The 26,470-nt window shown below is 37.5% G+C and overlaps 1 protein-coding gene across 3 annotated transcripts in view; it reads left to right on the top strand.

The window, feature by feature from the left end:
- The window catches only part of ATAD2B (ATPase family AAA domain containing 2B), a 72,932-nt gene extending 46,933 nt beyond the window's left edge, over window positions 1-25,999 (top strand). For 2 of the 3 annotated variants that reach the window (XM_027897476.1, XM_027897474.1), the window contains exons 22-28: window positions 1,059-1,218; window positions 4,177-4,299; window positions 8,388-8,525; window positions 20,097-20,786; window positions 22,406-22,533; window positions 23,697-23,825; window positions 24,765-25,999. In XM_027897476.1, coding sequence (XP_027753277.1) covers window positions 1,059-1,218; window positions 4,177-4,299; window positions 8,388-8,525; window positions 20,097-20,786; window positions 22,406-22,533; window positions 23,697-23,825; window positions 24,765-24,806 — 1,410 coding nt within the window. In that variant the 3' untranslated portion in view covers window positions 24,807-25,999. Of the gene's footprint in view, window positions 1-1,058; window positions 1,219-4,176; window positions 4,300-8,387; window positions 8,526-20,096; window positions 20,790-22,405; window positions 22,534-23,696; window positions 23,826-24,764 lie in introns of all 3 variants that reach the window. The other variant, XM_027897475.1, reaches the window with a different exon arrangement.
- Window positions 26,000-26,470: the final 471 nt, after the last annotated feature.

Here is a 26,470-nt window from a genome sequence, read left to right as displayed (position 1 = left end):
TTTTCATAATAAATTTCAGTGCCTGTATTTAAGGAATTAGGTGACATATTGCTGTCCACTACAGTAATGCAATAATGTTAGTTTATGTTGTAATGTACGTCTACAAGCACTATATTAAAAAATAAATTCTTAGGAGCCGTTATGGCTTGACAGGAATATCTGTTTAAGTCTTCAGGGCTTTGGCAGTGCCCATCATATGTGGGTGATTTTCAAAAGAAAAAATGCAATACTGTTTCAGAGACTGCCAGTGTTTTTAATTAATCAAACTGAAACATTCAAGTGTAGGGTTTTTTTTCCTTGAAATAAATAAGAAATTCGTAGGGATTTTTTTGTGAACTTTGTTACAGCAGCTGTGCTGATGCATTTGACTATCAAGCTTGAGACCCATCTGGTACCATTAATTATGTTAACCACTTTTTAGTGTACCCTGGTGGTTGCTGAATCTCCAGTTACGATCTAAGCTCATCGTAACTGTGACACAAGGCTTTTTCTTTACGTTGTCCTTCTGTACAGTCAGTCTAATGTCTGCAATCAGTAAAACCTGACTTTTCTTTGTTAAATGAGTGATTGAAGAAGGCATTTAATAGAAGATATTTAAAAGCTGATAATTTGACTGTTCAGTTAATTGAGAACTTCACCTACAAGGTGAACAAACAAGAGCTTCCCTAATTTTTCTTAGTGTTTCGAGTTGATCAAGGGTGATGATTTCTGCCCTTTTAGTCCAAGACAGTGTTATAAAACTATAAAAAACTATAAATAAATCAGTCTAAAATAAAAAAGAAATTTACATTAAAATGTGTTTTCTCAACATACTGTTAAATTAATTTTGAGAAATAAATCAGTGACATACTGAAGAAAAAGTAGCTTTGGAAATCCTATATTTTTAGTCTGATACAACTTCTCTTTTCAACATAAATTTGTCTAACAATCAAAATGTCTGGTTAATGTCCTCAAGCTATGCATGGGGAATGAATCCAAGGATAAAAGATGTGAGATTTTCAGTGTTCAAGTGGAATGCATATGGTCCTGTGTCATTTCTGTATGCTGTTTGTTTGTAGGTTTCAGATTACCTTGAAGTTATCAAAGAGCCAATGGACCTATCAACAGTAATAACCAAAATTGATAAACACAACTATTTAACAGCCAAGGATTTTCTAACAGACATTGACCTGATCTGCAGTAATGCATTGGAGTACAATCCAGACAAAGACCCTGGAGGTAAGAACCTGCTTTGTTTTGGCCTGCCTAAATCTGAAAGCTCAGTATTTAATCCTGTATTTGGTTGCTATTCAGGCATTTAAAGAAACTGCATGCTGTGTGATAATTAGGATAAGCAAGTCTTAAGAGTCTGTGCTTTTAGCATTCTGAGGCATACAGTGCACTGGGGGACATTACAAGAGCAGGAGAACTACAGCATTCCGAGTTGTTTTCTAATAAATTAGGTTTTGTAGTTCCTTTTCAAATTTGATAGCTCCTTTTCAGTGAATAGACTTTGTGTAAGCAACAAAACCCCACCGTAATTTGGAGAGCTCTGCAGAGAATCCTGCACACAATCTGGCAGTGGCCTGGCCTGCTGTATTTCCATATTGGCTTAGAACGTGAAATTCATACACAGAAATTAAAGTCTATGTATTTGGGGATAGAAATAAAACAGGATAAATCACCAGGCAAGGAAGTCAGTTGCAGCTGATTAGGAGAGATTAGACAGTATTGTCTTGACAAAGTGTGATGGGATACTTTCAATTAAAATGGAATTTGTAGACTGAAATGCATGTAAAAGCTGCTTACGCTTCAAACTAAGGCGAGAACATCTCGTGTGCTCTTTGCTAGGGCTGCCTTACAGTGCACATTGCCAAAAGAAAGCCTTTCAGCTGGCAACTTCAAGTGTCATCAAGAAAACAACATCAACAAGCCCCACTGTTTTAATGTAACTGTATTTAATATGTGAGATATTTGGAGGTCGGGGTCCATCTACAAGTCTAGTCTGATGTGTTAAAAAGTTTTTCATGAAATCTTGTGAAATTGTTTTACCATTTTCTGTATTTTTCTTCTCAAAGTTTTGATTTTATGAGGCGTTTGCAAGTGTCTTGTGTGAACTAGATGCAGTGTAGTCTGGTCAAACACTTAGACTTGTTTCACATTGCCTTTTGAACCCAATGCTGATTCATATCTGTAGGTGATCAACTATTTCTTCAGTTTATGATGCATTTTGTTTTACAACTAAGAAAATCCATTGATAATATACAGCAAAAGGTTTTTTGTGTTCTTGATAACACAGTTCTGAGGACTTCTAAGGTGTGATTGATGTGAATTAATGAAAGCCCTTGGTGGGCACTTGGGATCCTGAATGTATCTGAAGAGCACCTGTTTAGGGATATTTTGATTTTCCTTGCTGTCAGAACTGAGCTGGGAGAAATTGATCTGGCTCTTTCTAGGTTCAGTTTTGGATTGGAGGTAATGAAAAATAGTTCTGTCCTCTGCTGTTAACAACAGTATGATGCATTGCTCTTCTGGCATGCAGGATTTCTTGAGCTGTTGTGTGAACACACTGCTGAAACAGCACACCGTGACTGTTCTGAGGAAGCATTCCGTGCATTCAGATGCATGCATGAACTGAGTATTAACCTGTAAATGTTCACGTTCATTGGAGCTGGGCATGCAAACTTCCCTCTGCTTCATGCTTGAATTTGCAGAAGAATCAGACATGTCCTGTTGTTAAGCTGGAAGAGCAGTGGGAGTACCAGGCTGACTGGTTTTATGTGCAATATGAATTTCCGAAAGTGGCTTCTTTGGGGTTTTTTTTTTGCTGGTACTTTGCTATAAAATTTCAGATGGGTTCTGTAGTGAAATGGGGTAGGGTTTTTTTCCCTCCATTGTTTGACTTGGAAATGTTCTTAAAGGCATGGAAACATAACTATTTAATGTTGGACATAGTAGTATCTGCCTCTTGAAGCACTGTCTGTAGGAAAGTCTTGCTCATCACAGGATTAGAGGAAAGTAGTGGCTCATTCAGACATCCTGATTTGAATTGTTATTTTTTTCTCTCTCCTCTTTTCCTATTTGCAAGGGCATCTTAACCTTTGTTATGTGACCAAAATTTTGAAGTCTAATATCTCAAAATTACATCTGCGAAGAATACAGTATATTTTTTTGTAATAATAAAACACAATGCTTCAGAAATACATGAGTAAAAACTTCTAACTTCTAGTGGATTTACGTGAATGTATTTTTCCCCAGAAAACATGTTGAGCTGTTTTGAGCTGGATACTTAATAGCCTTTTTCACTCAGCTTTTTTTCCAGCTGTAAAATTTGCTGTTTCTAGAATTACAAACCTTGCTTAATAAATGTTCACTGATATTCTTAATTTTGTCCTTAAAGATTATTAAAACGTTAAATCTGATGGTTGTATAATATGGTTTAGACGTTAATGATGCTTGCTCTTGAAGTGCCTCCATCAGCTGGAAAAAGTAATCCAGTGTGGATGAATTGACAAATTAAATATGTTTGTACTAAAGGCAAACAATGACTGTTGTAGGTTTCATTGAAAAGCAACATTCTAGATGTCAATTTTCTCCACATATGGGCTTACTTATTAAGTTACAATTACTTTTCAAATGTCAACAGTGGAATAATTTCTTTTGTGTGTTTCAAAGGTATGGAAACTGGTCTGTTTTTTCGTGAGTTGCATTTATGCTTCCAGCATGGACCATTTGTCCTGTTCCTCAAATAGGCTTGAAAATGTGGCACCCTCAAGGCTTGTTTCTTGCCAGTTTTTCTTAATGGATTAAAGTGAGAAATATGTCTTTAAAATAAGGAATAAAGTAATCTGTTTTAGCTCAATTTTGAATTTTCTAGCAATTGCTAAATAATAATTAAGCAATAATTTCGAGTTAAAGGAAAAAACCAGCAGGGGAGGAACATAAGCAAGCCAGATCTACCTTACAGATGCAGATGATGTCTGGTGTGATTTTGCAGGCAGTATAACTGAATGAATGTTCCTAGACCCCAGCAAGTAAATTAATTCCTGGACAAGGCTCTTGTTACTTCTGGGACTCTCCGTTACACTGTGCTACTTCTGTCTGTGTCAGTGCTGTAATAGGCAACACAGAACAACATAGAAATGGTAAAGAATTCACATAATTGTGATAAAACAAGTGTGCTGTCCTGTTTTCTAGATAAAATAATTAGACATAGAGCATGTACTTTGAAGGACACTGCTCATGCCATCATTGCTGCTGAACTGGATCCAGAATTTAATAAGATGTGTGAAGAAATCAAGGAAGCAAGAAGAAAAAGAGGTATGTTTAACTTCATTTCTTGTCACACAACTACCTGTGGAGTCCCCCTGTAGACAGACAGGAATGGCCTCACATCCACAAGCCCTGGACCCTGTGGGGGACTTCAACATGTTGGCAACGCTGCAGGGCATAAGTTATCCAGGAGGTTCCTGAATGTGTTAAGGATAACTCCCTTCTCCAAGTGACAGCAGAGCCAGCAAGGAAAGGTGCTGTCCGGGCCTTCTTCTCACCAACAAGGAGGGACTGGTGGGGAATGTGCAGCTAAGGAGCAGCTGGGTCTGCAGTGACCATGGAGCAGTGGGGTTTGAGATCCTTAGGGCAGTGAGGAGGGTGCACAGCAAGGATCACTACCCTGGCTTTCAGGAGAGCAGACTTCAGCTACTTCTGGCATTTGCTTTATAGAGTCCCGTAAGATAAAGCCCAGAAAACTGGTTAATATTCAAGGATCACCTCCAAGGTCGGGAGTGATGTGTCCCAACAAAGAGGAAGTTAGGCAAGCACATTAGGAGGCCTGCATGGATGAACAGTAGATCCTGGACAAACTTAAACACAGAAGGGAGACCTACAGAGAACGGAAGCAGGGAAAGGCAGCCTGGGAGGAACACAGAGAAACTGTCTGTGCAGCCAGAGATCAGGTTTGGAAAGCTAAAGCCCTGATAGAACTAAACATGGCCAAGGGACATCAAGGACAATGAGAAAAGCTGTTGTAGATATATGGGATAGAAAAGAGAATATACAAATGTCCATATAAAAACTAAATTTAAGATGAAATACAGAATGCATGTCAGATTTGGATGGTGCACGTTAAAGGATGACTGAGCTTGAAACTTGTCTACTTTTTCCTAATGTATGAGCTGGTCTGATTAAAGCACTGTCCTTTCCAAAAGAAGGTTTCACTGCCTGCTGTTAAAGATGGTACTGTAGAGCCTGGTGAACAGAAATGTTAGGACTGCTGTACCAGCTGAAGATGTGGTGGAATCAGAGCTCTGTTCTGAAAGTGCCATGCAATGCAGTATAATAATTACGATAATGGAGAAGGGCATTTAAAGCACTGGATTTTCAATTCACCCTGGCATGTTCAGAAGTGCATTTTTGGGTGATAATATATTGATTGTTTTGGATTAAGAAACAACTATTACATCCACATTGAAGGGAGTGTGAGTTTGAAAATATAATAGCCCAAAATTAGGAAATATAGCCTCCTACTAAATTACTGCAGTTGTTTTCAACTTCTAGTCCATAGACCTCCAAGTCGGTGTATGGCTTCTAAAGTGACCAGAGAAAGTAATCAAAAGTCCAGACAGATTCCCAGTATTCTCAGACGTGTTCCCAGGGAACAGTGCTGTGTTTAGATAAAAGATTCTACCTCCACGGAAAATTTTTTAAGTTCTGAAAGTTGAAAAAGGTTGAAAATCACTGAACTATAACATTAGAATGAAATTTTGTGCTGAGTTAGGGATTATTGATTTCAATAATTCCAGCTTCAGTTTGGCAAGTTGTTTCCTGCTTTGGCAAAAAAAAAAAAAGCTGCATTATTTGATTTCTAGGTTGAATTGGCTGGTCTTAACTTGTAACTGCTGGTTCTTGAAATACTTCTGTCAGTAGATTGAAGATACTTTATTAATAAATTTCTTTGAACTATGCAGATATCTGTAGGCTTTTTCTTCAGGTTAAAATGGATACAGTTCCTTTATTTTCCCATTCAGTCATGCATGTTTTTGTCTAGTTTTGTGCAAGCCTCCAATGTGTGTCTTGAATGTGGATAAGTGAACCAATTGTGATTCACTGTGTTTGTAAAACAGAACTAATACAATGCCTTCATTTCTCCTCTGTACTTTTCTATTAGAAGTATAAGAATATTCACAATTCTGGCCCTACTGTCATGCTGGGAGCTGTGCTTAGTTAATTATCAGAGTCTCTGTGAGTGTTAAAGGTTATTGCTTCCGAGGTTAAAGTAAATGTTTGTAGGAGCTCTTTGTTAGAACGTGACTCTATGGCTTGTAGTTCCTTCGGAATGCTGCCCTTCTTTCTGTGGCAGTGGCCAAGTAATATATATATTTTTGGGGTCAAAACCCTGTTGAAAGAAGAGGGGTTTCTTCAGTCATAATTGAGGCTGATGGCATCATGCAGTGGAAAAAGCAGGTACTTTTGGTGTGAGATGCTGGTTTGGTGGACCTTCAGGTACGGGTAGGTGACAAGCAGTGCCAGTTGTTTGTGAAGGACAACAGGTCACAGACAGCAATGGGCAGGTTTCAGAGTGGATTCAGTACATTGGCATGGAAGTCATTACAGTGTCACCGTGACATTTCAAAGATGCTTGTGCTTCTGGACCACACTGTGGTGGTTTCCAGCTGTAGAATGTGGCAGGCTAAGATCACTGAGTTAGCAGGGATGCAATACTTGGAATGCTTGAAAGAAGCTGTGTTAGATTAACTGGTTATGAAGGAAGGAGAAGATACCAAGATCTTGAGGTCTGAGGAAGCCTCATGCTGTGAGGTAACAACAAGAGATTGTCCTGTTCCTGGATCAGGGATTGGGTCAAAGATTATGGTGGTGCAGATCATCAGGATCTCAGCGCTTCAGGAACGTAGTCTTGGCAGTGGTCATTGTAATGGATGATCAGCTTTGCCTTTATCCCATTTTGCTCTATAGAATACACTTAGCAAGAGAGCAGATCAGCACAATCACAGTGCATCTGCTGGTCTAGACTTTGCTGTGTACCCTGTTTCAGAGTAGTTTGAGCAAGGGATGAAAAAGACTAAAAGCTCCATATCTATTTTCTTCACAGTTCTTTTGGGAAGTTATTTAGCAGTCTTACACAGTTGTAAAATGGAAGGTATTTTCTACATTGCTTTCTTTTTGTACAGCTTTTCTGATTTTGTTGGACTGGGTTTTTTGGTTTTTTTGTTTTGTTTTGTGGGTTTTTTTTTGACAAGTCTGCCATTTTTACTTAGTACTGTGACTGGTGACCAGTCTCAGAAGCACAGCAGTGTAACAAAAAGATAAACTGTACAATAAAATTAGTATCTAGAAGTTAAACTAGAATTTCTTGATCCTGTATGACTGAAATGGGATGCTTTTGTTGAAAGATGCTGGATATAAGGATAGGATACTAGGTATAAGGATAGCAAGTTTTAAGTTGGTAAAATAAGAACTATATATCCTAGATTATTGAAATTTGCAACTTCTTGTTGAGACCAGCAAACAAAAAGGTAGAAGTGCTGGATGTTTTGAGTAATGAAATACGTTATGCAATTTAAAGTATTTGTAATGGTACCTAAAAATTTACTGTGTAATTATTAACTGTGGGGTGAGAGTGTCTTTGTGAATCTTTTAATTTCTGCACCCTTCAATTTTGATGGATGTCAACTCATGATCACTTGGTTCTGGTTTCTATTGGAGACATGATAGGACATTTTAGTGGTTGGATAGGAAATTCTAGTTCACAAATATGAAACTTCAGAAATTCCTTGATGTCTTTAAAATGTGCTTAAACCAAGATGAAAGTTTGCCTTTTTAGAATTCAAATAAAAACCCTATGAAACAGTAGAAGCAATGAGAGGAACCACCTTACAGAAAGCAAACCATAGTTTTTGTTAAAAGCAGAATTGCATTTTCTTAATCTAAGAGCTGCTGACTCTGAAATGGATCCATTTTATGTGACATAGATCACAGTGACAATACAAGGTTCTTATTCAGATACTCTTTTTGATGTGGCAGAAAATGCCATTATGACTTACCATTTGTTTTAAATCATCTGTTTAAAATCAGGAAAAATTGAAAGGGTCAGTAAGAATTTGCTTTGTAGAGGAAATATGGATAGAGGAGTGCAATCTTTAGGGAGCCAAGTGTGAGAAAGTCACATTTTTCTAATCTATGAGAGCTGCCAGTTTTAAGACCATGTAACCAGTAAGTCATTTTGAGAGTAGAAACCAAATATTCTTGATTCTAATCTTTGCTTTGGATGTCCAGCTAAATGTTAATTGATGTGTTGCTACTGCAGTATAGTATTCCAGATTTCTTCCTAAATTCAGTAGTTTTATGCAGCTTGCTTTATTTAAATAGGTATGGTTATCTTTTGCATGCAGGCTTATCAGTACCAGCAGAACAGATAAATCCTCATGGTTCCACTGTACGGAAAACAGAAGCTCGAGTTGAGGAGGCTTTTCGGAACAAACAAAAACCTACGATGGCGGTGTGGCCCAACTCTGCGACTAAATGTGCATGTGAGTACTTTGGGGGATAATTGTGCAAAATTAGAGGTTCTTCCGAGGGCAGACTTTTCAAATATGTCTCTGCTACTGCTTACTGATTTATTTTCAGAAGTAATTTTACACATAAAACATGTGGAACACGTACTCCTTTTCTGACTACGTGAAATCTCTGCCCAAGAAGTTGTAAAGAAGCAGGATTTCTGTTTTTGTGATGAAGAATAACTGTTTTTCTAATGCAATTATGAGGGTATTTTGCATTTTTGTTTGTAAAATACTATTTTCAGTGTAAGATAACTCATCCAATGAGAAGATCAATTTTACTGGTTTAATGAGTGCTCAGGTTTTTTTTACCCTCTGTGTATGCACAGGTACGTACCTACATACTGCTTAATGCTCTCTCACATGCACTATACTCACTTTCTACTTCAATACATTCAGTATCATGCTGAAAGCTAGAAAAGAGATTACAAATTTAACTATTTTCCTTTATGGAAATGGTTTTCAGTAGTTAGTAAGCATTACTGGAGGATGTTAAGATACGCTCACTGGAGCCTGTTGGATTAATCCAAGTAAATGATCAAAATCTCTAGGATTGTGAGGTGTAACTGTAGATAATCAGAGGCACTGCTAATCACTTTCCAGAGGTAAGTTGATTAGAACAGGTAAATACCTACAGCTATTTCCTTAATAAGGAAAATAAAGACTGTAAGAGAAAGTGAGTATGAGGTATGTACTGATAGTTGTGCGTGACGTTCCTGCTGAAGATGTGGGGTCCATTTTTAATATATTATTAGTAGCATTATCAATTAGTGCTTAGTAGGAAAACTGATAGATTGAAGCAGATAAATCTTTAGTTGGTCTCTCCTTCATGGTGCTTTTCCTTGATGAGAAATAGTTTTCTAGGCATGGTGATAACTGCCCAGAGATGAACATTGTTTATATATGAATGATAGTGTTGATGTCAAATGGTTTAATTAATTAGAGTTGTATGGTTTTAGGTTTTATTTCCTGAAGCTGTAATTTCTTTCAGTAAAGGAACTGAAGTCAATCGTACAGAATTATGGCTTCAATAAATTGTTATATAATAAATTGATGATGTGGATCCAAGCTGTTCTTTATTCATTTGGCAGCTCATGCAAAAACAGAAGTGGAGGGAAGGGATTCCCAATTTTTTTTTTTTTTTTTTTTTTAATTTCCTATGAAATCCAAGATGGAGATTCTCACTCTGGCTGATCTACAGAGCATTTTCCTGGCTGTGCAGCAGATGGTGGGGTTTATAGACCTCCAAACTGGACATCCCTTGGGAAGAGAGGGAGCAGCCGTTGCTGGTGACTGCATCCAAAGCAAGCTTCATTCCTCGCTCTCTTCCCTGTTGTGGAGGCAGTGGCAGTTGTTTGAAAACTCAAGCCATCCACTGTAGGAAACTGCCAGTGTCTCTGCAAACAAAAAAGTTACTGCTAAATCACTGATCCTGTTAGTATCTTGGTGATTTAGCTTGGAAGGCAAGAAAATTTGAGGCTTAGTGGTGTTTGGGACTGTGATCAAATGAAAATCTCCCTTTTAAGGCTGAGTCTGGGAAAGGTGACTCATCCAGGAGGGATGTGATGCATCTGGTAATCAAGAAAGAGAACCAGGAATTGGTGAGCAATCAGAAGTCTGCAGAAGGGATTCGAGTAGTACATGGGCACACTTAAAGACTGGTGTGGTCAGTTCAGTAGCAACTGGAAATTAGGAAGAGAAACGGCCTTAAAGGGTGCTTGGAGGACGGAGCTAGAGAAGGGTGAGAGCAGAACTGAGCAGATTGTAGGGAGCTCAAATAACAGGAAATGATATTGTGGATTGTGATTGTATAAATGGAAGAAACTAGTTTAGAGAAGGGATTTCTGAACAGACATGATTTTAGAGGTAGAGAGGAAACTTTTTTATGGTCAAGAACTAAGATTTATTTTTTTTCGAAGACCATAATGTATTGCACAAGCAGAGTAACAAGGAAAAATTATTTGTGTATTTTAAATACACAGGAAAAACCCTGTGCTTTTCTGTTAATAATTCTGAAAATCTTTCATTTTTTCTGCTGTTTGAACTTGAATTAATTTTTTTCCTCATAGAAATCTTGAAGAAAAAATTCATCAATTGTAACATTTTTTTCCTGATAAGTTGTTAGTTTTTAGAAGCTTTTGTTTTACAGTATTTTACAGAACAGCTGCAAAAAGCTTAATTCAGATGAAAAACTTGAGAACTCTAAAAGAAGTTGTTGTCAAGTATCTTCTCTAAAAATAGAGTGAACTGCAGACAGTGCAATGGCCTTGCCAAATTTAAAGCCCTGTCCAGGGCTAGTGCAATAGAGAATGAGTTGGGATGTGTTGGTTTGTTTTCTGAGGTTATGTATTTTGTATAAAACTTGAGGTTTTTTATTACCAATATTTTGTGACGATTTTTCTAATATATTTTAGATATTTTATTGATTCGATTAGACCAAGGTGGGCTGTCAGAAATGCGGCAGAGAACAGTTGTTCTGTTTGAAGGCATGGTGATACCTCATGTTCCCGAGTTGGATTTCATTTGCAACTTCCATTTCCCTCACTGAAGATACAGCTGTGGTGGATTGTTTATTACAGTATAGATGAGTTTAAAATGTATTGCATTGCTAGAAGTTGCTGCAAATCTATTTGGGCAAGTTCTACCACAGATAATTTAAAATATTTCCATATCAACAGTGTATTTTGAGAAAAGTACAAGTGTTCTGGTGGGAACTTAGAGCGGGACGTAGGTCAAAAGTCTGATTATAAGTGGTTTTATGACCATAGGATCACAAAATTGCTGTGGCTGTAAGGAACCTCTGAAGATCATCTGGTCTGACTCCCCTCAGAGCTGGTTGCTCAGGGCTTTGTGTAATTGCATTTTGAACATCTCCAAGAAAGGAGACTCTGTGATATGCCTGGGGAACCTCTTGTACTGCTTGGCAACTCGCACAATGACTTCTTTTCCTTAATTTTGAATGTCTTGTATTTTGATCTGTGCCCGTTACCTCTTGTCACTGTGCACTGATGAGATGGGTCCTGCTTTATCTTTGTATGGAAAAGGAAACCATCACTAATACACAGTTCGATGTGTCTGCTCATTTAAGTGGTTTAGACACACATTAGCCCAGAGAGCATCAGCATCTCTTTAATTGCTGAGATACTGTATAGTAAAACTTTATCCAGCTGCTCCATTCTGCCAGTAGATGGGGCATGTTGCATACTATTTTACTGTCTTGCAGTTGGTTCCTTCAGTGTTACATATAAATAAACTCTATGGGGATGATTTGGCTTCGCATTCTTATCTTTCTTTGCAGCATTTAATGATAATATATTGTAGTGATAGACTGCAGATTTTATGTTTTCTTCACAGGGAAGATGTCTTTTATGCCATATGATAAATAGCATAGCTGTGAAAATGGTGTTTGGAGCAAATAAAAAAAAATTTAAATCCTTTGTGCTATGCAAAGTATTAAAAATACAAGTTTTATATAAAAGTCATTTTATGAAATATGAAGTAAACACACTGTTAACTTTTCTCTATATTTTAAGTGATTAGTGATCTCCATAGAAATAACTGCAGGGAGATCAAGCAAGGATTCAAAAAACTGTTACAGAAAATATAGTTCCTAAATAAATAATATTTTGTGTGTGTTTTTATGGTTTTTTTTTTTTTTTTTTTTTTTTTTTTTTTTTTTTTTTTTTTTTTTTTTTTTTTTTTTTTTTTTTTTTTTTTTTTTTTTTTGTTGGTTTTTGGTTTGGTTTTCCCGCCCCAAATGGATCTTTTCTGTCATGTTAAACTATGTGTTTCCGCTTTATCACGGAAAGAGTTTGTTTTGTCAGTATTTTTTTTAAAGATTTTTAGAAAGAAAAGGCCTTTCATTTACAATCTTTCTCGGAAACCATTTTATTCTCAGTCACTGCCTGATTTTCATCTGTTTAGTGTCTCTTCTTTGACCTCTCTTCTACAGTGGTGTCACTGATTGCTTTACTTCAGGTGTTCCTGTGGCTGCAGCAATGCCTCATCAAAGGACATGGCAGCCCAGGTGCCATATAGTTTTTATTATTCTAAGTATTTTCTGTCTTACTGTTCTTTCTCAGAACTCTGGTTCTGAGTTTGGATTCAGAATTTGGATACTGGCATATTAACAGTCATCCAGATGCTAACATTAAATTTTGAGTAGCTGCTGTTTTGTCACACATCCTACACTTGCTACTGTTTTGTCTTCTCCTTCTGCTTTCCAGATTTGACTTGGATTATTTCTCACTTGAGATAGAGGCAAGTACTGTAACTTGACAGACATCATTAAAAAAGATTTTCTGGGGTTTGAGGACATCTTTTCTCAGGGCTGAGACAACTGTCTCTTTTTGTTTCTTTATCATTTTGTTCTGGGTACTGGAGGAGTTGGCATTCTGGATGGGAGTAGTTTGATCTCCTGTGTCTGATGCGGGCTTCAACCAGATGCTTTAAGAGGAAGTTGCAAACATTTGAGAAATTTTTTTTTAATGTCTGATTTTGATGGAAATACCAACTTAACTGATTCTGAGTTGGTTAACAGTACTTTTAAAACCCATAGGTTTTGTAATTATTCTTATTTAAAATGCAGGTTAATGAATTTGTGGGAGTTCTAATAAATCTACTTTTTTTGGCATCCCATCAAACTTTTAGACTCAGTAATAAGTAGTGGCAAAGACATTTTCTTTCATCACTGTGAAATACCTGGCTCTTGAATTGATCAAGTGCCTCCTTTCTCTGACAGAGGGCAAAGTGGGTTCTACAATTTACCTGATCAGTGACTTTTTATTATTCTCTTGTTATTCATCCCCTTTATAACTCAGTAATGCAAGATGGCTCAGCCTTTCTTAAGAAGGAGGTTTTCTTGAAGCATTATAACCTCCTTTCTTAGAAACATGGTAAAAAGGTTTTTTTAATTAGCTCTTCTAAAGTCAGGTTTTTTTCCTTTAAGTGGTATGCACAAGTGAGGTAATAAAAGTAGTTTTCAGACCAGATAGATCCCTTCCTTCCCCTCTTCCTAAATCTGCAACAACATTTGCTTTAAATTTTGGCGTTAAATTTCTGTCTGCAGAAATTGTTGATTTTTCTCGTGGTTCTCATTTCTTACCTTCAGATTTCTTTGTATTGCATTGGGTTTTTTTCAGTTTTGTCTCCTTGATAGAGAAGCCACTCAGTAGCCATGATTTGTTCTTGTTTGTTCATGGCTGCCTTGAAGCAGGAAGCTGTTGTTCATTAGTCCCTAAGAGCCAACGGAAGGTACCAAGAATATGGACAGAGCTAATCAGCAGAGGGAAAATGAGCAGATCTATAGAAGTTGAAAGTCTAAAAATTATCTCCACAGGTGGCATTAATCTGATTGTCTCTTCTCTTTTGACTTCATTTTCCTCTTTAATTTTCCCATGTGACTGTCTTGTCATGTATTTTACTAACATAATTACTCTGGTTTCATGTAAATTATATTTCTATCTTGGTTTCCCAAGAAAATCATACCTGTGCTCTCTGTCCATCTCTGCTCCCCTAATAATTTGTGAATCATTTAGCAGAGTTCAGAGAGATTTGACAGGAGTTAAGGGCTGAAAGATTAGATTCCTGCAGGTTTTGTGAAAATTGGTAGCTGGATAAATCCACGTGTGTAGTGAAGGAAAAGGCAATAGATGGAAAAGGGTGGTAGTTAACTGTTCTGCCTGGTCTTGGCAGCTGATCAGCTAAAATATGGTATTGGCCAGGCATGGCCTGCACATCTTGGCTGTGGTGTATTGTGTGTCCTGTTCACTGTGGGGAGGAGAAATGGGAGATACCAAGAGTTTTGTGAGAAATACTGGGAAGAGCTTGAGTTGAGAGCATTAGAGGGGATGGTAGGGGAAAGCAGGTGACTGGAGAAGAAAATGTTGAGGATGCTGCAGCCAAGGTTGGTTTTGTATGCATTTCAACTCCTTATGAAACTTGACTCTTCCTTATTGAGTAGCAGCACCCAAGTTCTTTCTAGCATTTGTTTACACAACATAAGCTGTTGCGTATGCTGATGAAGTTCATAAATATGTGAAGCTGTTGCATGCAGTTCTTCTAATGTACTTGTCAGCTCTGTGCCTAGGGTGCCCTCCATCCAGGTGAAGGATTGCTTCAGGGGTTAGTTGCTCTTTCAGAGGTTAGTCAGTTCAAGCTGGTCAAACTGCAGGTCACTACTTGCCTTGTCACTGGTGGCATATTCCCACCATGTCCCCTGTGCCAGCACCGTCATTCATGAGTTGGAAAGCTCAACCAAAGATGTTGAAAACTAACTCAGGGGATAAAAAAAAGAAGGCAAAACAAAACATTTCAGATGGATTTAGTTCCCTTATCTGTTTTACTGCAGGAACAGTGGTGCCGGCACAAATGAGGTAGTGCAAATGCTGTAGCTGGCTTTGGAGGAGGAATGGCTTTGTCTGTTAGTGGAAGCTGGCACTTCATTTTGCTTTTTAAGCCACTGCGGAACTGTGCTCTGTTCTTTCTTGCCGCTTATCTCTGACTGCAGTTTGGGACTTTGTGAGTGGAAACTCCAGAGACTTTCAAGTGGACTATTTGGTGCCCCTTGGTAAGGAATGTGGAGCTACTGGAGGCAGCTAAATTGCTGTGGCAAGTACATAGATATCCTGGATGCTGCATAAAAGAGCATAAGTTGCTGATAGTAAGTGCTTTCTCAAGGCTTTGAGTTACTTTACACACAAGACATCAAAAAGGACTTAAGGGTTTTGATCATGGAAGAAAAACCTAAAATGTGCATTGCTTTAAGTGGATCTTGATACTGCAGACAAAAAGTCTAGATTTGTGGTGATCTTGCTTGCCATAAGAATCTTCTTTGGATTTTAATCCCCAGGAATTCTTCATGAAATAAAGTAACAACAGAGAATTTACTGTTTGATGGATGTCAGTATTATCATTTAATGATAGAGCACTCACATTCTCTGATGGATTTTAAGCAGTGCAGAGGCATGTAAGGGTCTTTTCTGCAGCATAAAGTGAACTTGTTAGCCTCTGAATGCTGTGCTGCACTTTCTGTACTGTAGTAGTCAAACTACAGGAATTTCAAGAGAAACATCTCTGCTTTTGTTGCTACATCTCATTAGAGTTCCACATTAAGGGAAGCAGACTTGCTTGTTAATAATTGACAGTCTTTGAATCTTCTAATTATATCTGCTTTCTTTTCCAACAGCTAACTTTATTTCTGTATAGTCTTCAGTTCTGTCACTGTTGTGCTCAATTTGGGGGACAGCAACAGTGCATCCTCAACTCTGAAGCTTCTGTACCAATCAACCCATGTTTCTGAGATCTTTTTTCTTCAGACCATACTAGACAGAAAGGTCATAGTTACAATTAGATCTTGCAGAAATATTTCAGGAATGTGGAAAGGAGTTGGATTTTTTTGTTTGTTTGTTTGTTTCATATTGTTTAGGGTTTTACTTTTTACTATAATTGTTCTTTAGTAGCCAAGGGCTGTGCTCTGCTCTGGACAGGGTTGGTGCTTATTTCACCAGAAGATGTCATTACTTGGTGTATCTGACTTGACAATCTCCAAGCAGCACTTGAGTGGGCAAGAATGCAGACTTTCTAAAAGTCTTCATTCAAAAAGTCCTTGAAAAGGTTTCATTTTTCTTAACTTCACCTAGAGGACTAGTCCTTCTGAAGTAAAGACAATACAGAGTTTTCTTTTTTAATCATTACTGAGGGAAATGCTGTCTGCCTTGTTTATGGATCTTTCAGACTTTCAGGGTAACTCAACTTAGAATGGAAGGACTGAGAAACCTTACTGCTTAACAAAATGTAGAGTAAATTTGTATTCAGTGATTAATTGCATTGTATTACATAGCACTTTTAAAAAGTGCTGTCTGCATGGATTGTGCAGCTTAGGAAAAAAAAAAAGGGAGCAGGTAAAGTTTGGTTTTGTGTGAGTTTTGGTCAGACAGGTATTTATTGTCATTAAAAATTCCGAGTAGTGATTTACAAAAAAGCAAACCAGAAGGAAGCTAGAGCTGAAGTGAGGATCCCCTTGGCAAATCTGTAGAGGTTATGTGAAGATTATAGAGTGAAGAGTTGAGAAATTCAGAAGGCAAGTGAATGTATTCATGTGTGAATAATTGGTATTATAATAGTTTGAGTTATAGAAACTCAGTTCTATAAAGCAGGATTCCTCTGACAATAGTATTTTTACTGCCTCTGGCACAAAAACTGCCAGAAGAGTGGGTATCAATGGGGAGATTTCAGATGAGTAGTTTTAAAAGGAGTAATTGAAAAGGTGTTAAGGCATTAACTTGCAATTGTCTGTACTCAGTTCGTTTTTTTAATGAAGTTCACTCAAAGTTTTTCTTCTGTAAATAACTGTCCTATTCTGTTACCCATAGGAAACTGATAGTATGTCATGAATCATATTGACTAGAAAATAAAACGACTGGCATTCTACTCTTGAAAGTTCAGTATTCTAAAATATAAACATTAAAGTAGCAAAGATGAGACCCCAGTTTAAGTTGCTTTTTTTTTAGCAGCAGTCCATTAACTCGATAGTTCCTACCCATTAGCCTTTTAGTTTTGCATCAGTTTTATCCTTTGGTAGCTCCTTCTTTTTTGAGTCATATTCTATTGTCCTGCAGGATGCAGACGTAAATTTTACTTTTTCCTGCCTCATAAAGCAGCTCCTCAGGTCCATGATATTCTTGCAGTAGTGCCTTTTTCTTTCCAGTAAAAACAAAGGGAAGCAGTCTCGATTATGCAAGCTGGTGTTATTGTCTGCAATTGATCCCGTGGTTCTCTGGCCCATTAAACACTTCCCCTACTTGTACCATTCCCTTACCTACAGGAATTGGGCAGGACAGAAAGACAGACTGGTGGTGGGTTTTGTTTGTAAATGTAGTATTTCTTGCTCAGCTTTTCCACTGTTTTAGAGGCTTGGCTGTGTGTAGAGAAGAAAAATCCGTGTAACAATGCTTTGGTTGCTAAGGATCTGGAGCCAGAATTTCCTCTCTCAGCCCAAAAGACGTTGCTGCAGCACTTTTTTGTGGTTGCTTTGTCCTGATTAAAAATAGCAGTAATAAACAACACGCACAATGTATGTTTGAAAAGTATGCAGGAGACAGTGAGTGAGCGGGACTTGCTGACTGTCATTTAGGCAGACTTGAAATTTAATAAGATGTGTAATACAAGGATTAATTCCATTTTGCTTTAACGTGATTTCTCTCACTTAAGAATTTTGGGAATGTACTTACGTGGTCAGGCAAATTATAGGTCCTCATCCCAGGTGGGACTCAAAGGGTGAACAGAAGAGATGCACCATTAAAATATTTAAAGTACAGTTTACTGATATAAAAAATGTCAAATATAGTTGACATTATAGCTGATATGTCTACCTGACTTACAGCAAAGTCCACTTAAAGAACCAAAATCAGTGTATCTTTAAAAATTTCAACTATTAATTTATACATTTCAGGACATACTAGATTTCCTTTAAAAGACTTTTACTCCCCTTCTATGTGTTATTTACCCATCTTTGGAGATGAACTGAGGCTAAGCCCATTGCCAGAGAGGGGAGTTTATTTTGTCATAAGTTTACATCTCCCTGTTTAGTTTGAGATTTGCTGCTTCAGTTGTTAATGAAAATCTCTTGTACAATCTAGGGAAAAAAATACATGAACTCCTGAAAAGTTTTATGAGTGGGTTGCAGTTTGTTGTCAATAAAACAGTGACACTGACTGTAGAAGCCACTGCCAAACCTTGAAAATAGCTGGAGAAAGGTTCCTTTTTTCCCTCCCCTCAAAATTTGCAGTTCTTCATAAGGATTATTTGTAGAAATAAATGCACATTCCAAGTGAGACTGTTCCTGTTGCAGTGTGATTGTATCTTTAGATAGCTTTAAAGCTGAAAGGTTAAGGTTTATTCCTAATGCAGTGGTGAAACTACCTGCATACACACTTGTGGGAAGCAAGTTCTGAAGTACAGCTGTGCTTCTCTGAGCGCCTGTGAATTAATTCTCAGCACTTGTAGCTGCACAGTGCTTGTATCTTCAAAGCAAAATCTTTGTAACTCAGTGGGAGGTTGGCAGACACAGATCCAGAACTTAATACTCCATAAATCAAAGCAAGTTACGAATATAAAGAACATTATGGAGGTGCTTAACATAACAGTGCATTTTGAAATGGAAGGTAATTTGTCCATCTCTGGTAACTGTTGGCTGTGACTTTCATTTATAGTCACCTGGTCACAAGTTCAGCAGCTTTGCAAAAATATGAGCAGTTTTCATCATTGCTTGAATTTGAATGTAGAAGCTTCAGTTTTTCCCAGCATTTTTGTTGGTCTTCTGAGCTGTGTCTTTTTAGTGCTCTTGAAAAGGATGTTGACAATAGCGTTAGGTTTGAATGGTCTTCCTTCTACATTTGCTAATCATATTGCAAAAGTGCCCCAAAGTGTGTTTTTAGATTGGTACCTTAGTTGTATCTCACTGCAGATGGATTAATAAAATAAAATGCCCTTTCTGAAAAGCAGTGTATTATGTAATTTTTCATAGGCATAGAATATAGTTAAGAAATAAGAAATAATGAACAAATAAGGATGCAAAAATACTGAAAAAATTGTCACATGCCCATGGTGCTTCAAGTTGAGTTGCACAATATGGAGGGAAGGCAGGGTTGGTGGGGTTTAGTTTAAGGAGCACTGTTTCCTCTTCTGCTTACAGGCTCGTTGTATAAATGAGGCGTTTGTGAGATTTTTTTTAAAAACCGCATTTTGTCAATGCAGTGATCTTGAGTACAGAGGTGGGGATGGATGTGAGATTGAGGAGATTTAGCTGATTTAAACAGTGAAGATGCCTTTGACTTGGCAGTGGACATAAATGAGAATAAGAGGTCATACAAGTCAAAAAGCCTTTTCGCTCTTACGGCAGTTCCACATCCCTGTGGATGCTCATGAAGGTCCTTGAGTCTTGCACCCGTGGAGGTTTTTAACGCTTGGCTGGGTAAAACCCTGGGCAACTTGGTCTGGCCTCACAGCTGACCCTGGGTGGAGTAGTAGGTTGGAGTAGAGACTTCCTTGTGTCCCTTCCAAGCGGAATTATTCTATGAATCCATATTTTGCACTTCTTGCTTGTTGTATAATGATTTTAAATCGATGAGGACCTAAAAAGGGAAAATGAGAATAACTGTCTTTAGAGTCTGCATTACCCAAATGAGAATGATTTCTACATCATTGCTTAGCTGTTTCTTTCAGTGTTTTACCTACAAATGTATATATTTATAGGCAAAATTTATATATTTGTAGTATATTATACTTAATGAATAAAATACATTTTTAGGGATATCTTGTTTCCACAGTTTAGGAATTGTGTACATGACTGAGTGTCCACTCATATTTCTAAAAGCCCTTGGTATCTCTACTTTTCTCACATTGAAATCAAGAGACAGCTTTTTCTTTGAAGTGTGAACACATTTTCTTCACACCCAGCAACATATTTTAATATCTTGATATCTTTACTGGGGGGTACTTTTGCATCTAAAAGGTTTTGGTTTTTTTTTTCCCACTGTAATTCAGTTCGAATAAGGAGGAAATCGAGACGGCGCTCGCAGTGGGGCAAAGGCATTATTAAGAAGAGGAAGGTCAATAATTTAAAGAAAGATGAAGATGATGCAAAGTTTGCTGATGATGAAAATCACGGTGAGGACAGTAAACTGCTGGAAAATGGAGAGCTAGAGATCAGCACTGACTGCATTGAGGAGAATGGAGAGGAAACAGGAGACCTCTCTATGACAAATGATGAATCATCCTGTGATATTATGGATATAGATGCAGAGCAGAGGCTTAACAATGGGACATCAGCAAAGGAAAACAATTTTGCATCCACAGAAGAAGAGAGCTCAAATGAATCCCTGTTAATAACTGACAGTGTTACCCTGGGTACTGAAAAGGATTTAAGGAAGGACTCTACGTCTAAAGGGGACTGTGTGAATGGAGAGACATCTGTACCCAGCTCCGAAGGTGTACCTGTTCCAGCCTGTCATAATGGCAAAATGGAATCACTTGATGCTGTTTCACCCTGTGACAACAGTGATAGTAACAAGCAAAAATCTTTATCTGAAGATCAGCCAAAGGAGAAGATGGAAGCTTCCAGTGAAAGTCAAGGAAGTGATCTAGTGAAAGATGAGTTACCACATTGCAGCAATAATGAGAAAACACTACAGAGCACAGACATGGAAACTAAAGATGCTGAAGCAGATAAAGAAGGTATAACTTGTTTTCAATGTTTCTGTCTTAATATTAGTGTCTAAGTTAATGTGTATATTTTTCATTGTGATATGTTACAGTTTGTACTATATATAGCAGTATTTTATGAACTGCTGACTATTTATTTGAAACTCTCTTAGCGTGCTTACAACATTTAATTCCACACAAAAAAAATTAGAAATCCACTCTTGACTTCCTATATTTTTATCTTAGGCAAGTAAGTGTATCTTCATACTAACACTATTCTGGTTTATTTTTGTAGGCTCTGTGAGCAGTACTGTAAATACTGAGATAACATTAAAATAATTAAATATTAAAAAATATTATAAATGGAGATAAATATATGATACAGCTTTTAGTCTGTGTATTCTGTCTGATTCATATTTTGATTTACATGATAAGTTTTGACTTGTTTAGAGATTTATCATAAAAGTATCATTGGCTGGCATTGGATGAAAAACCATAGAAATACATAATATATTCCTTTAAAAACATTTGTTCATTGCAAAAACGAGAGTAAAAGTTTAAGTCATAGAAAAAACCAGATAAACTGTTGTTTATCTGTTGGGGAAGGTATCTGGCTTTGGAGTCTCAGCACAGTAACAGTGCAGCAGAAGGATAGAAGGGAAATCCTGGTGGTGCATAAAAGAAGGGGCCACGTCCTTTGAAGACAAGAGACGTGGTTTCCTCAGGGAACAGAAATAAAAGCCTTATGCATGACTGCCTTTTTAATGAGCTTTTCAGAATTATCTAAGAGGATGAAATCTTTACTTCAAAAGTTAGTGCTGAGATTTACAAAGTAAATGAGCTTTAATGATAGATCTGAATTTTGAGAATATCACGGTCTGAATGTTGACTGTGTTTGTACATACGTGTTTTCTCTAAGGGTAAGGAGAGTAGTACAAGAAAGGTCCTAAGAATATCACAGGAAGAGTACCATGTGTTAACAGCCTTTACATTTCTAAATTTGGCAGTTGAATTTTGTGTACTTTAGGATAGTTATTAGTGGGGTCCTCAAAAGAAAAGGCTTTTTAAATAGCTGAGGAGGAGAAAAATAGTGAATGAATGTAGGGAGAGAATCAGGAGATATAAAAGCACTTTATTCTCTGCAACAGGATTGGACAATATCTTGAACATGGAGGTGGAAAAAAACAGGAATGTGTCACAAAAGCATGAGGTTTCTGAAGTAAAGCAGATGTTAGAATTACTGTGGTGAGGAAGACATGGGATGCTTTGGAGAGAAAAATGAGGATTTGTTTCACTTAAGCAGAAAGATTTTTCAGCATTAGCTTAGTATTTGAACTTCTCGTAGAAACTTTTTAATTTGTTGTTGTTAAATAGAAATGATATAATGAGAACTTAGTGACATTCAGTTTTCTCTTGGGACTTCTGAGTTCAGTTTAAAGATTACCAGTTTCATGTGTGTTTTTCTGAGCTGTAGTTTTGTGCACCTGTAAACATTCAGAATTCTGCAAAGCTGATGAATAATGTGCACTGCTCAATCTTGGTTGATTCAAAACAACTCAACAAACCAAACAAGCAAAATCAAACTGAAGTGAAGAAACAAGCTGTTCATTTTGTGAGACTGACATTGCTGATAATTGTTTTTCAAATTACAGGTGTATTCAAAAGCAAGAAAACACGAAAAGTCGCTGTGGAACAGTCAAAGCCCACAAGTTTGGAGCAGGTCCCAGAGGAACCATCAGATCCCTTACCCTCTGTAATTGTTGACCATGACAGACTAAAGGTAACAGAACGGAAAAAATAAATTGAACTGTTAACAAACTCCATGAAAAATGCTCCCTTTCTCTGTTCTGAAGCATTTCCTTTATTTTTGACTGCAAACAAGTGTTACGGCCACGGTGACTTCTGCAAATGATTAGTTGGTCGGTGTTTTTTGGATGAAAAATTAATAGAACTGCTGAATCCTGACTGTCCCATCATTACTACATTTACAAATCCAGTAATGGCACAGCAGTCCACTATTTTAATTGCAGTTTTTGCAGGTACTCATATGTGTTAATTGGACATGCCAGGTACCTGGAGCTGCTGGGTGCCTGGTTATTAGGAGTTAATATGCCTAGTAATTAGGAGTTAACATCATCTTTTCCTTTCCTGTGTATGTTTACTTGGTGGAGGGAACTGTTAGTGGATTGGAAAGCAAACTGGAATTTGTGCTGATGTTTTGGTATCGTAGACTGCTGGTTAATTTTCTTTCAGTTTTGTCCCTTTTTAAGCAAAGTTACAAAAAAATTTGCTGTCTTCTATTGTAAAAACTAGCTTGACCTACTATGAAATTGAGATCCCGTTTTCTGTGGAGTACAGATGATAATCTCTTTGGAACCGTAGAATTGTTACGAGAGGAAAAAAACAATCTTAAATTTTACTCCTTGCTACTACGTAATATACTTTCACCTTTTGTTTATGAGCAATTTTACATGTGTTATGTGCCCCCTCCTTGTCCCCTTCTTTTTTGCACCATTTGCCAACATTTGTGGAATTCCAAGTGTGTTTTCATTTGAGAGTACTTAAAATTTCTTGCCAGTGCAAATTGTTAAAAATGTCTGCTTTAGCTATCAAGGCAGTTTTTATTGACCAAGATGAAATAAGATGAAGTGGCATTCAAACAGAAAAAAACATTGCCCCAACTATGCTGAGTAAAAAGATCTTGAGAAAAAAAAAGTGTAGGTACTAGCAGAGAAGTGAAGAGAAACATCAAGTCCTTTTAGTATCTATATGGAAGCAACGGACTTGCTGATACCCAGCTGTGGTTCATTTTACTTGCAGTATCTCTTCAAAGTAGGGCTTCAGAAAGAGATTGCATTTCTGATTTGTCCTTAAAAACACTGTAAAAACTGATTATAAAAAACTGATTATTAAAACTCTCTTCACCTTTCGTTGTTCCAACAGAAACTGCTTGATTTGGTGGTTAAGAAAAGTGACAACCTGACTGTTGACCAACTTGAGAGATTGTATTCACTCCTCAGTCAGTGCATCTACAGACATCGTAGAGACTATGACAAATCGCAACTTATAGAGGTGATGTTGTACAGTTGCTTTTATTCGTTATCTGAATATTGTGAGATAGGTTTAGGTTTTTCAAGAACTGTTAATTTCTCAATTCACTGGTGTCCAGGCAAAACCTTTAAATAGACTTTGAGACTTTAAACAGAAAGAAGTTTAGTGTAGCAATGACTTGGAAACCAGGGATTGTTTCTGATGAAACTTCCTCAGAAAAGGGTCATTTCACCATGGGCACAGTCTGGTCCTAACTCTGGATATGCATTCCCTCCAACATCACTGTTTATCTGCAGAGGGGTTTGGATCAGCTTGCTGATAACCAGCCCTGCTGAGAAAAAGGACAACAATTGCAAGTTTCCAGTTGGATCACTGAGCACTAAATATTTTTCTCCATGAATAATTTACAACAAAACCTGGAAAGGCCTTAGTGTGGGATTTTTCAGAGTTCCTGCAAAACACTTTTCAAACCATTTTCATGCTGTTCCTTTGCAATCTTCACCTTAAAATGTGTTGAAAAACTGTGCAAAATGTTGGGTAGATTAAAAAGACATTTATCCAGCAGGAGTATGTAGAGACTGATCTTTACTTGGATTATCCAAACTGTGCAGAGATGTGTTTATAGCTGGGTCACCAGTAGCATAAGTGTACAGTAAGACTTGAATTCATGCAGTGTGCCACTGCAATGCTTTCCTAAGACATGTTGAGCACATTAATTATATAAGTGACCCTAATAAGCTTCGATTTTCTCATGGACTGTCATAGTAGAGTGCTTTTCTGCATTAATACATCTTTAATTAGCTTCCTCTTTTACTATATTAGCAGCTAATAAACAGAAATGTCTATTTTCCAATTATTTATTTGTTCAGATTAAAAAAAAAAGTAAATACAAGTACATAATGTAACTTTATTTCTGTCTTCGTATATTTATGTGTAATCGATGGTCTGTGTCTCTTGCAGGAGATGGAAAGAACAGTTCATGTGTTTGAAACATTCCTGTGAACTTGTCAAGATGGGTGGGTTTATCCTCTCAAACTGCTCATGGGAGAGCAGCCCTCTGAGCCATTCAGTTTCCATTTGCACCAAGTATGTGCAGAGCCTTGGTCTTAAGTGCTCTCTCTTTTTGTTTCTGTTGAATTTGGTGCTATTGTCTCAGGTACCTGAAACCAACCAGCCTACAAGAACCAAACAGAACTTCATATAGTTGTATCTGATATAAATAAAGAATACAATGCCACAGCTTGGAGATTTTTTGGTGCTACAGAAACTGTTCTCATTCCTGCTCTTGTTCACTCTACATGCATTTATCTTTGGGGAAAACTTCGGGCAAGGTGAAGACCAACACACACAAGAGGACTGGAAAGAGCAGATCTAAGTTGAATATTTTTAAACAGGCAACCTTTTTTTAATTTTTTTTTTTCCAATTTTTCTCTTCTCTGGGGTAATGGACAAAACAAATCTGTTCTAAAGAAGGCAGTGATGCGTTGTGGTAGGAATCTTGAGTAACTGGATGTACAGTAATTTGAAGATGAGGCTCTCTAGAACTGCCTTTAATGTGCCTTTTAGTCAAGTGAGAAAGATTAGGCTAAGCAATTTGTTTGGATTATAGCAAATGGCAATGTTAGAAAGCTGTCTGCAGAATGAAGATCTCCAAAAGGATGAATTGTATTCTCTTCATTGGATGGCAACCAGTATTATGGTTCTATAATGCCTGTCTTACTCTACAGAACTAAACTAAGACACACTGAAAAAGCCACATACTTTACCAAAATGGTGAAATTCCTTTTTCATTGGTATATATTTGTTTTAAAAACAAGTCACACAGTGAAACTCTTCTGTGTTGCTAAAAATGAAGCATTTTCCCACCATTTCCTTGTTTTCCAGTGTGAGTTCTTTAAGGAAAACAAGGTTAATACTGGCAGGTTTCATTCTGAAGTTGTGTGTTTGTAATATAGCTTGGACTGTGCAGTGCAGGTAAGACACTAGAGTTGGTCAAATGCTGGAGCCCAACCTCAGTTGAAAATAAAACTTACATTAGGTTTCACAAGTTGTTCCGTGCAAAGCATTGTTACTGTTTGGGGGATTGGAGCACATCCTTTGGAATCCATCTGTTCAGACCGGGGTTCTCTGGGTCTGAACTGTGGAGTTCAACACCTTTCCTCTCTGGCAACTGGAGAGAATAAGTCTAGGCAATTCCAAGGAAAAAACCCTTGTGTTTCATCACAAGCTCAGAGTTAGAACATTACCTGGGCTGATTTATTTTGAACCCATGTGGAAAGTGTTGTAGAGCAGTTGGCTGGTGTTCCCATCGTAAACCATTCGTTGTGACTGTCCCTACGTAGCTGCAGGAGTGTCTGTCCACAAATATGCAATGCAGTGTGATTAGTTTTTAATTAGAGAAAACAGACTACTGCAGAGATACTGAGCTACCTCAGCTTTTTGTATTTTAGTTACCAACAGTGTTCATGGAGGACTGTAATCACTCTGCTCCCATGTCCAGACCGAAGCTAAGGGACTTGTCTCCACCTCTACGGCTCATCCCAGGGTAGTGCTGCAGAGAGAGAACGTGGGCCTTGGGCTACTGCAGTGATCCAGAGTGCTTTGTACATTATGGTTAAACATCATTCTATCTTGGATCTCTTTCTCCCCCGAATGCCACTGTTTTT

The sequence above is a fragment of the Empidonax traillii genome, unplaced genomic scaffold (genome assembly GCF_003031625.1).
Source record: "Empidonax traillii isolate 1590-97213 ecotype Southwest subspecies unplaced genomic scaffold, ASM303162v1 scaffold543:size1229247, whole genome shotgun sequence".
Lineage (NCBI taxonomy): Eukaryota > Metazoa > Chordata > Aves > Passeriformes > Tyrannidae > Empidonax > Empidonax traillii.
The sequence above is the reverse complement of the archived record's forward strand: the minus strand, read 5'-3'. Positions and strand labels throughout refer to the sequence as shown.